The sequence below is a fragment of the Temnothorax nylanderi genome, unplaced genomic scaffold, assembly GCF_030848795.1.
Source record: "Temnothorax nylanderi isolate EJ_2023f unplaced genomic scaffold, tnyl_v1.0 TNYL_tig0013_pilon, whole genome shotgun sequence".
Lineage (NCBI taxonomy): Eukaryota > Metazoa > Arthropoda > Insecta > Hymenoptera > Formicidae > Temnothorax > Temnothorax nylanderi.
In genome coordinates this window covers 1,382,558-1,394,985 of record NW_027249075.1, presented here as the reverse complement: position 1 = coordinate 1,394,985, position 12,428 = coordinate 1,382,558, and the positions used below count along the sequence as shown (strand labels likewise).

The 12,428-nt window shown below is 40.1% G+C and overlaps 1 protein-coding gene across 2 annotated transcripts in view; it reads right to left on the bottom strand.

Moving 5' to 3' along the window:
- LOC139768020 (telomerase-binding protein EST1A) overlaps positions 1-12,428 on the bottom strand; it is an 85,913-nt gene that overhangs the window by 21,243 nt on the left and 52,242 nt on the right. For both annotated transcript variants that reach the window (XM_071697841.1, XM_071697842.1), the window contains exons 20-23: positions 12,111-12,223; positions 9,775-9,878; positions 9,370-9,543; positions 8,797-9,003 (exon numbers count right to left, since the gene is read on the bottom strand). In XM_071697841.1, coding sequence (XP_071553942.1) covers positions 8,797-9,003; positions 9,370-9,543; positions 9,775-9,878; positions 12,111-12,223 — 598 coding nt within the window. The remainder of the gene's footprint in view (positions 1-8,796; positions 9,004-9,369; positions 9,544-9,774; positions 9,879-12,110; positions 12,224-12,428) is intronic.

Genomic DNA, 12,428 nt, shown 5'->3' with positions numbered 1-12,428 from the left:
CTATTACGTACGTAATTAACAACGACAGAGACACGTTAACCTTGGTTGGACCACGTACCTTTCTACAATAATTGCAAGCTTTAAAAGGCAAATGGGGATAAATCAAAAGATGAATTTTCTAAACTGTAAAAGAAGGAAATAAAGAAATGAAATCGTTGAAGTTTTTAATTGTTTAACGAATCTTAGATTTTGCTTTTGTGATTCAATAACTATTTGAATTTGAAACTATTTGAACAAAAAAACACAGAAGTATATTTATAAAATCACACAAATGCATACATTATAATTCTATACACGCTCGCGTTAGCCATATTATTGACACGTTAATGATGATAAAAGACACGTTCAGAAATGCTTAAAAATACCGTGGAAATTAAATGCAGTTTCGCGGAGAGCAAAATTTTATGCGGCCGCATAATTTGAGCAGTTTACGAGTAAATGGAAGTAGTTCGGAGAAATTATCGTCGGTCGCAATTTTCGTTCGTTCGTAGCCCGTAGAAGAACATCGGGCTATTAATTTGTACACAAGATTTGCGCGCGCACGCGAGAGCGCAGAAAAAACATGATGCTTCGAGAACAGAGAGAGGAAGAGGGGAATAAATAAAAATTTAACATACCGATTTTTAAGGACGATAGTGGTCTTAATTGTGGCACGTAAATTAGGGTACATTTAGGTACATACTAATGCACGTTTCCTCGATGAAGCATGCAGAAACTGCGCAAACATTGCAGAGCGAATAAAAGAAAACGAAACTGAAACGAAACTGAGAAGAACTGCCTACCTCTCTCCCATCTGCGGGAGAATTAACGTCATGAGCGTGAGAGATCGCCTCACGATTTTTTTCGAGGCACGCGAGTCGAAATTTTTCAACCATCCTCCCTATACATTCATCACCAGGAGCAAACTCCGGATACGCGCGATATGCGCAGAAATAGAGTTGTAATGAAGAATCTCGCAGTTTCAATAAAAAGAAATACGCAAAACGCTCGGGGGAAAAATGTATCAGGTTCTTCAATCGCAGTTTTATAATATTTCATTTTACGTATTTTTCTAATTTAATCTTGTAACTCAGAATCGTCACCGATGATTTAATCAAACGGTCACATTTGATCGAATAATCACATCAAATACAATTTCTTCTTTCAAAGTAATCTCCGGCTGCTATATTTTCACTGCGTTTTTTGCAATGATAGATTAATCCTCGTCCTCGCCAATTCCAATAATTTTCGCGTTTCTAGATTTTCTTGAACATGTTCCGAATACATCCTGTCGCTTCTCATGTTTTATACTCTCGCATTTCTTCTACTAATAATAGCTTAATTACACTCGTTAAGTTAATTATGATATAATTATAAATAAAAAAGATTAAAAGAGATTCCTGATACCGTGTTCTAAATTTTGGAATGTAATAATAATAAAATAACAGCCAAGATATTGAGAGAGCGAAATCTCTTCATATCGTTCAGTAGGGCTGTGGTAATAAGGCCTCGGGGGCCGGTTGCGCGTTTATCCATGCTTAGAAAACGCCATTGGCATAACTTTGTGAATGTACGCGATATCTAATAACAGAAATACGGGGAGAGGAAAGGGGCGGCGACGAGGGGGTGCGCGCAGAAGAAACGGCAGGATGAAGATTCCAGGATAACCTTCGCATCCGCGGCGAGCGCTTGAACTCTCCGTATATGAAGCGGATTTAATTGGCATAATAAACCTTTAAATAGAAGCCTCGCGCAGAGGAGCGAATGGTGTGTTAAGAGGTCGTTGGAGCCATTTTCTATCTCCTCGCTCTCTCTCTCTCTCGCGGAGCCAGTTTAGATACCCGAGAGCCTCGTGTACTCGCAAGTACGAGTTACGCCCGGGATGAAAGATTCGCGAGATATTGATGCATGTATAATAAGGGATCGTAATAAATAAGTAGTACTTTAAGACGTAGCGATTATTTCATCAATTTCGACTTAGAAACGCATCAGCGCATGTGCAACAGCCACGTTTCGATATGAAGTAAATTCCAGTAAAAGAAACTGTGTTATCAGGTTATATTTTATAGTCTATTTAATATTTCTTTTCCCTTCCTCCTTCCCACGTTTCCCTTTTTTTTTTTAAATTTCGATTAACTTGAACATTATGACCAGTATTGCCTACGCGGTACATCTTCCTCTTAATTTCTAAAAGTCGTTTAGAAGGAAATTGAGTCCGGTTCTGAAACAAGCCGCTCCAATATTACATCAATCTCGCGCTAGAAATTAAGGCGGAGCCTCGAGTACGGATTCAGTATGCGTAGAGCCAATGTATGCGGCCAAAAAATGTCTCGAGGAAATGAATCGCTTCTTGCAGCATCCTTCGTATCACGGTGCGTTACCGTTAGCCCGGCCCTTGCGTTCGCGCCGCGCGCTTCTTTATCTTCTTTTTCCCGTAGATCACGCCCGGTCATCTTCGTCGTCCGACCGCAACGAGAAGCGAACCCGTTCGATATTTCAACAGCGAGACACAGGCGGAGCAAACGCTTGTTACGCATACAGATCTAGTCCAATTCATTTCTCAAACAGCATGTAAAATCTACGTTAATATATTCCCTTCTGTCTCTTCACCTACACCGAACAAGCTCGATTTTAGTTGAATCTTGCAATGTTAAAGGAGGAAACTTATATTTAGAGTAAATTGTAGAAAGAATTTAGCAAACTTTCAGAAAGACTAGAGAAGATTTAGAAAAGAATAACATATTACCCCATCACGTTTGAACAATCATTCAACGTCCAGATAGATATTCCCCGAAAAATCGGCAAGCGATTATTAAAAAACGACATGTGAAAAATGCGTATCTTTTTCTGGACAAACAAAAATTCGGCAGAATCGCAAAGGGTTATTAAACATGCTCCGTACCAAAAGAACCCGTAGTTAAGACGCATTACGATGTTATCCTGGATCCGTGCATCCATGGTTCATCGACCAAGCATGACGGGCCGCCGCCGTGCGCAAAAAGGAAATATCCTCGAAGACCACGGGCGATGCAGATGAAGGATTAATTGGTTACAGTTCACGATGTATACATTCCGGTTTCCTGACGCAATGCGTTCATGCGCGTCTCTGATAATGCTATTATCATTGTAGCGATTAGGCTGTGGGCCAATTCCGCCTTTTCAAAAAGATTTCCATACGTTTCGTAAATTGCTCCGTTTTTTTCGTTCCGTGTACACGCATACACACGCGCGCGCGCGCACATACACAGCAACGAAAGAGAAATATCGTTTTAATCGACGTGACCAACGGGGTTTACAACTTCTTCGCCGGGATGCAATAGCACGTGACGAGCAGCGAACAAAATGCGAATTTGATTGTTCGGCCGGCAGGCAAAAAAAAATCCCCGCAAAAAGTCGTCCCGCGTAACGTGGCTATTTGCAAAATATGCGTCGAGTTGCGCTCTCGTTCAGTACACGCGAGGATAAAATGATAGGCCGACTAAAAATATAGATTTCATCACGATGAAATCGATAACGGCAAACATTCGTTATTTATATAGTATCACTACGCAATTAGAGTGAATATGAAAAATCAGAGAGAGAATCATGTAAAAATAACAAAAGATTTATATGCAGCACTGCCATTTCCAATTTTATATCTCTCGAATTCGAGCAAGAGAATTTTTTATATAAACAACATATACAATTTATATGATTTATCCATATAAATGGTATTATATAATTTCCTCCAATTTTCTGTTCGAGAAACGAGTTACGTAATTTCTCGTATAACCAATTCAATTATCGTCATATGGTTCGCGATTCCGGTATTACAGGAATTATAAAATCAACACAACAAGAGCAACTGTACGTTAATTAATTAACTAATTAATTAATCTCCGCCAAAAATAGCAGTTTGCGTTTCACGATGGTTTGCGAGTTTCGCCCGTCGAGATAATGAACATGGGAAACGGTACCTGTCTACCTCGAAATAACGCGCGACCGAATTACCGGACCCCCGAAATACGGTAAAATTAAAAACTCATCCCCGCCTCTAGACGAGAACCAACGTAATCCGGCCTGGTTTTTAAGGTTTAACCGGTTCGCGGTTCACGGCGACACGCGCGAAATTTCGCCGGCCAATTAAGCGTAGTTTTTCCACTCCAACTAATTTGCGTTATAGTAATTCAAAGCTTGCGGGATGTGCAAAACGCAATTCACTCGACTCGAGTGGCATAATCCAGATTCACCGTTGTCCGCGGAAAAACTGGTTCCGAGGTGTTACGCATGCAACAGGATTGTTCTAGATTCCAAGGCAGGTTCGTTCAGGCGTTAAAATTGACCCACGAGTTTCAGATAATATCATAATTGTTTAACTATACGGTAATGTCGACGAAAAAAGAAATGAAGAGCCTCATAGCAACTTATCGGCGAGAAATTATACTAATCACAAAAATACGTGTGTAATTATGACACATATTTAAAGTAATAATAATATCGTGAAAAATTAAATCTTCCAATCTTCATTTTCGTCGCAAATATCAAACATTAGAATATTAATACGTCTCACAATCATTGTGCAATTCTTTAATGGCCAATTTTGGCGATTAATTAAAGTCATAACTCCCGATATGAAAATATCGTAATAGCTTCGAGCCATAAGTGATTAAAGTTGATCGATGATATTACGTGTATTTAGATCCGTAGCTGTGCTTAAACGCCTATCAATTTATCAGTTATTGATTTTCATAATTTAATCAACTGTGTAATTACTTATCGTCTCTTTAATTATCGAACTTTGATAATAAACTTTTAGAATCATAAGCAATAACAAAATACTGCCACACTGTAATTATTTTTTCTCTAAAATGCACTACCAAACGTTAATTTAATCCATGAATAAATTACTATCGAATCTCTCATTTGCATATAAAGTCTACAACTTGTACCTGATTTTGCTTAAAAAGAAATTGAGCATTTTGATTAGGAATAAAAATTCTACTTACCTAAACGTTGATTGAAAATAGATTATTTTCGTAATTGCTTCGTAGTTGTCCCGTTATTGCTCCTTCACGATATTCACATAGCACTCACTCGCGAAAGAGCGGTTAATTACAATCACGCGCGCACTAATTATCAGGATACAATCACCGCGCGACACTGTGCACGGTACTCCGGATTTTAATCACGTAACGTATACTTTGTCACGTTGCGAGGAAAGAATTGCGTGAAAAAGGTGAAACGAATAAATCTAAAATAGCAGAGGGTTTTAACGAATCACCGACGTACAAACGCTACATTTATGCTGCGAGATTCGCACGAGTATATTAAAAAAATGTGAAATTAATTATAACTATGTTTAATTAAACTAAATGTCGCAACGCTGCTTGATTCGGAATCAACCCGTTACGTAACCGTTACGTTCCGTTAATGACCGTTACTCCACTTACTCAATTCAAAAATTAATGGATAAATTACATTTAAATTGCGGAAAAAATTCAAAGAATATAAGCGATGCAAGATATCTTAAAGAAATAACTATCGACCGTGAATATCGCAACGATTTATAATTCCTTCCCTCTACCGCTTTGATGCCGGCCTCGCGTAAGTAACTCGCATATAAAATGTGTATCGATAAATAGGAACGCTTATGAATCATTAAACGCAGGAATTAATCAACGATAATCGCCATTCATAAATGATTATCGCGTTTGGTATTCTTTGGTTTCTTGTCACAGGTAATGCGACACCGCGGAGCACGGAGCGGCTCACCCTGCTACCTGCCGGCTCGAGGCTCGCCGCACGAATGACTGAGCGGCGACATAAACAACGGCGTGCTATACACTGTACCTAATAACAAACATCAAAGTCGTGCGTCAACCGACTTGTTTTGCCCCGAGCATGAAATAAATTAGATATATGCCGAATAGTCTGTTCCGCGAATATTAAAAATAGCGTTATTAGAAAGCGACGTGGCACACGGCTTCTCGTTACTCATTCGATTCAATATTATTCCGTGAGGCTTGAATCAAAAGAGGGTGAAAATTATAAAAAATCGATGCGATATTTACGGACAATAGTATTCTTTAAACTTTAAATGTTTCGGAATTTAAATGTAATTTGTCATCATTATTTTTCGAATTCAATAAATGGAATAATGTCTGTCATTAACGGAACGTCACAGTGATGAATTGATTAAATCGAGCAGCTTTACGACACTTTTAATTTTATTAATTAATATCTTTTTAATATATTCATGTCAATCTCGCAGCATAAATGTGGCATTTGTACCTTGGTTCGTTAAAACCGTCAGTCGTTTTAGATTCGTTTGTGTTGCATTAACTTTTCTCACGCAGTTTTTCTCTCGCAATGTGAGATGCACATGTTACGTAATTAGAGTCGGAAGTTCATAAAATGTCGCGCGACCGTCACATCCTGATAATTAGCGCGCGCGCGATCGTAATTAACTATGTTTTTGCAACTGAATATTGTGTGTGAGTGCAACGAAACAACCTGAGAAGAAAAGGAGGTCTGGGAGTCATCGGGCGACGGCGAAGCAACTACGGGGTAATTTATTATACGGCCTCAACACCTTTATATCAGGATTTTTGATTTTTATTAATCTCTAAAATATACTGTTAAACGTTTGTATAGCGAAACCTTGTATATAATATATAAACGACTATTATAATGCGTTATAATATGAATATAGAATATTAAGTCGAATAAAAAGTATGTTTCACGTGACATATTTTCGATGCGACTCTCGTCGTTTTTCACGAATCTTGAAATGTTCGATCGAGCAAACAATTCATATCAAAAGAAAAAGAAATTAGATCTGCCACATATAGGTTTGCGAGTATAACTTTAGCGCGGTCGTTATCGCGTTTTGCAGAAGAAAAAGCCGATCGAATGTGCAAAATTCCGCGTAAAAAAAAAAGCAGAGCGTCCGAACGCGAGCGAGAAAGACGACCTAAGATAAAACCTGCATCGGCACTGTCGAACAAACTACCGACGGCTACGATATCGCGGCTATTTATTTCGGCGGGGTCGCATTGGTCTTCCACCAAACTTTATCCTCGAAACAATTCTACGACCGAGAGTTACGGAGCGAGATCCGTGTTCCGCTCCCAGTTTCGCTTCCTGATAAAAGCGTCGGTCGAAAAATTCAAGAGATACGGGAAGCGGCAAGTAATTTATATCGCCGTCTCGAGTAGCGTGGAAAAACCCGATAAGCTTGGATTTTCTCGAAGAGGAAACATCGCGGAGTCTGGATTTAGGTTACCATTTTAAAACCAAGCAAAGATGCATATATTTATTTTTTCTATTTAATATATTTAAAAGTTTCGACTATATTTTATAATTGCTTGTATTTTCTTATTAAATTAATTGAAATACGTAATAATACTGTTAGTATACCCAAAACTGAAAATTATATCGACGATTAAAAAAATTAAACTGAAAAATAGAACGATCGCGCGTGTACAGGATCTCTGACCAGCCTACTCCTTTTCCTTAGTCTTTCTTTTTCTTCGAGAAGAAAGATACCGCGCCGAGAAGGATAGAGAGTAACGTGGCCGACCACATAGTACATACAAAATCCGGCTCCAAGCTGGGGTAAGATAATAAATATGCAAAAAGGAGGAGTTTCGATGCCGTAAATAAAAACGAGCGGGCTTGCGTGCCGGCGCGAGAGTCTGCGGTGAGAGAAGATCGCGCGCTCCGAAATAAAAGGACGGCAGGGTGGTGTAACAGAGGGTGGAGGAATGCGAAAAGAAGGAGGAAGAGGAGGGGAGAGGAGACACAAAGGTACATCATTCTCCACCTTCGTTCGCAACAAGTCAAGCGCGTGTTGTAATCTCTTGATTTAGTTCGACTTAGCTACGATGAATGGGTCTAGTCGGTACTTTTCGTCGATTCGGCAAGTTATTCCGAGGCAAGGCGACAAATCCAGGACAGAAAGCAAGGGATACCAGGCGGCGGTTAGATCGGTATCGACGGCGGTTAGACAATCATTCGACAGCGATATTCGCGTAGGACGTCTCTATCGACGGAAGACTGCATACGGCGCGAGCTAAATTTGGAAGCGGCGAGATTCCTCATCGATCTCGGGCTCGTTCGAACGCCATTCATAGCGCGCAGTCTTCGAACGATCGAACTGCTATATTGAAATTTATTTGCCTATCTTCCAAATAATTCGTCTACAGGTGCGATTATCTTTCGCTTGACACACCGTCTTAAAAAATCTTGGAGATCACAAAGATAATATAAAGATAGATACATAGAAATTTTCTAATATCGTATACAAACGTTGTTTTATTAAAATTTGAGATGGTTGAAAGAGGAATGTGAGTGAGATCACAGAGATATTCGCGGGATTTGGAGCTGTCCGACCAACAATTTTATTGCTAAAATTAATTAATTAAAATTCATACTGCTTAAAAAGTGAATTTATACCGAAATAAGCGAGACAATCTTTATGAAAAGTCTACTTTACCGTGAAATAAAAGCTTGTATTTGTTATCTCCTGCATTAAAGTAAAAATATGTAGTTTTGGACACGTACTCATGCATAAAATTCGAACAAGCGAGAACCAAACAGTGATGTACCGAAGTGATTACGGACATTGTTACAAACTTCTAATACCCTCGTTTACTTAACGCTGTCGTTTTACGTAATAATGTTCGCCGGTTAATACGCAATTTTAATCGGATATTACAACATAACAACGTGTAGTAAGCAGCGCTCTATCGTCGTATGTTGTGCAGACAAATCGATAGATCATCCCCGGTTACGTACCGCGCCAGGGTATTTCGCTATAGGGTATTTCGCACTCACCTGTACTCGCTGTCGATGCCGATCTTGTTTCCGCTGCCGCCTCTCCAGTTCCTCCTTCCTCTCGATCAGCGACCTTATCTCGACAGCCGCCACGGGAGCCGTCGTATCGTCGGGCACACTGCCGCACGAGGGTAATCTTCTCAACGTAGGAATTGACTCCTCCTCCTCCCCCTCGCTGTAACTTTCTACCAGGAGTTCCGAGTCGCTCTGGAAGTGAATTAATTCCATTCCTAGATAACGAACCAGGCAGGGATCGGATTTATAACGGATTGAAAATTCCGAAAGGAAAAATCCCGACCTTTAATTTTGCTTTGACATTTCGTAATTACTCTATCGTCACTGTTTACATGATTTTACAAACTTTTGATATTCGCGCGATATCCACTTTTATTGTTATATATACATGCGAGATCAGCTAAAGATAATTTTAAGCTAGACCATGGTCGTTCTTTCGCTGCTTTAAAAAATTCGGATTGAGAATTTGCTGGGACTCCCAGCAATCCTCAGCGCGCTGAATGCGTTTTCTTTAGAAGGAGAGGAGGTGGGACTAGATTTACGACAGTTACCACTTACCTGTGTCGGCGGCGAACTCGGTGAACTCGCGCTCGAAGCCTCGACCACGGAAACATATTCGCTGACGCCGGTCTCGCTTTTCTGCAATTTCAGCACCGGTGTCTCCAAGCCGCACAAGAACACTTGACCGAAGAAGAGGATCTTGCTTATCCTGAGGCACATCTGAGCCACTTCCTGAAAACACGTTGCGAGTTTAACCAACCCGTGGAAGTCGAGCGACCGCGCGCGGATATCCCGGTATATAACACTGGTATACTAAAAGTCCCTTCCGGAACTTTGAAATATCTCGAGATAGGAGACTCTGTTTTAAGCATACTTAAAGTTTGTTACCAACCAGAAAAGCACGTATCTTGCAGATACGTATATCAGTGCAATTACTGAAGATATTACACAATGTAAAATTACCATATCTTCTGTTTTCTCCACGTAGCAAGGGTCCTGGGGATTCAGCATGAGCGGAGTGAATCCAGCCAACGTGATATCTTCCGGTAGTTTTACGAGTTCCAAGTCTGAAATCAAATGTAGAAAACCGGTGTACATCCTTTATGCACGAGGATCGATGCTCCTTATAGAAAGTTTTGCGATCGTGCCAAATCAGATCCTCTTTCAGAAGCATACGAATAGACCCTGAATTTACACGATCGACGCATAAAGATCTATATCACGTATCGCGAAAGGAGCTCAGACGTTTATGCAGCACGATTTAAAATCGATAAAGTGTGATCGCGTAAAGTGTGTTCTGACGATCCGTTGTCTTTCATGTCCGACATTAAGATTTTATAATGCAACATGAACGTAGATAAATCATCAACAATAAAATTGCACTTAGCAATAAAATCGTATAATAGTGATATTAGATATTAGATATTTTTGTCAATAACGCAGAGTTTTCTAAACCTTTTGCATCTAAAAAAAAATCTATACTAAGCAAATATAAGCGCAAATAAACGCGAATGAACAATTTGCTTAAGTGCGAACTCATTATCGCGTCGCCAGTTAACTGACGGCGCTGTTCGCCGTTCATCGAAATAAGTTATTCACTCGTCCGCGTTCATTTACTTGTCTGAATCCGTCTTTAAATAGTTAATTGTTTAAATTTAAGTAATTAATCATGAATAAACTCAATTCATTGCTAACGACTTCCGGGCAGGCAACAGTAGCGTTAACGAAAGGCCGAGATCGAATTACGGCTTTGACAAACTTATTAATTCTAGTCAGCCATGTGATCGGCCGTACCCTCGCCGATATGCGCGTAATGATATTCACTATGAGCCACGCGTATTGACGTCCGCGCATACGTACTCGGTTTAGAGGTAAGTGTACCGCGAGCAAGGACGCGCCGTGAAACTGGAACGCTCGTTTCCAAGCGACCGGACCCGTTGGAAGACCCAGTTCGAGACCGAACTCGCGATCGCGTCTAGTGATCTGTCAAAAATAGAAAATTTTGCCGCGTATTCCGCTCGCGAAAAGCGTACGCACTCGCGACCGATCGCCGTGGTTCTTGTCGGTCTGCCAATAATCGTTGACAACTGCTATTAGCGAAAAATCGATCATAGGTTCAAAGCCGACAGAACGAAAATTAGTTTTAGTATCGAAAAATATAAAAATCTAACCCTCAACACTTTTATGATAAATAACATGACGCTGTGTCCTTTCGTCACTTTTGAGAACCATTAATGTAATATTCTTCTTGAGCTAAAATTGACCCAAAAAAATTATATTTGTGCTATTTTAGAGAATTTACTCTAGAATGATAAACTATCGTCAGTTCTATGTCCACAGCTTGAAGAGTTTAATGATCCGGTTGGACGTATCGACAATGCGTGCTAAATTCGTACAGATGTGGTCACCGAAAAATCTGCGAAAGACGCAAAGCCGGGTCGTTTTCGTGGCGAGGTCTACACGTGAATGGGCTTCGAGGCAATGCAATTTGTGTATTCATAACATGCGCGCGGCATGCATATAGTGGCGATGTAGCTCGCACGCACGCTGAAAGACCATTGGCCACACGCTAGTAAACGGCTGCAAGAGAATGGCATTGCAGTGGTCATGTCGAACGTATTCACCGTTACGCAACCGTCGCGCCAGCTATCTACGGGTCAACAGACCGGGCACCGACTTCACCGACTTCGAGGAACGCGACTTTTTCGATTAAGTCTGGTCCAGGTCAGCCCGCGAGAATCGCTCGCATCCCATCCGTGCGTTTCGATCGGTTGCCATTTCTCTCACTGTTCGCGCGCGCTTAATCCGCGTGAACGTTGAAAAATGAACGTTATCGAGATGCAGAAATAAATAATGGACTTTATTACTATTAGTTAATCATAATTAGCGATGAGTAAATTCGTTAAAATTTTTCGCATACAAAGTAATAACTCTTATATTAAATAATGTTAGAGAATTTGTTAAAAATTTTAATTATATCCTTTTTCGATTTATTTGATCTCCGCTTTTGTGAATTATTTAATGCTATTGAACTGATTTTTCCGACATCACAAATCGCATAACCGTTTCAATTGGTTTCGTGATCGGACGTATTTCGCACAACTCTTCCAATTACCAGAATGTGAAAAAAAATTAAATTAATACTACTGACTTGTGTCAACTTCCGCGATGTATAAACGATTCTGACGATTTTTTAATTTGTTCTAACATATTTCTCTTTAGGTAAAACAATCGGCGATTGTCATTGGCGTGGGCAGAAATTATTTTCGCATAAAAGATAATCGGAAACATTCCTTTACCTTCTTCACGATCTTCCGTATCCTTGCCTTGGATTAGAGTCGTCCTGGTGTAATTTAATTTCTCTAGAAGGTTCACCATCGTCGCTAGTCTGCTCCACGCGTCTCCTGGCGGCCTGCAACAAGAGGATCGAATTAAGCTTCCTCTAAATTTCGTAACATTCATTAAGAATAGCTAAAGTCCGAAGGAATGTTCACGGCTGCACGTCACGATGAAAGTCCATCGTGATTTGGCAAAACTCAAACGAATTCAATCGTTCTTCTAATACATAATTCAAAGCTGGGAATGAGGAAGGAATTCGATAATACCAAGGTCCAATT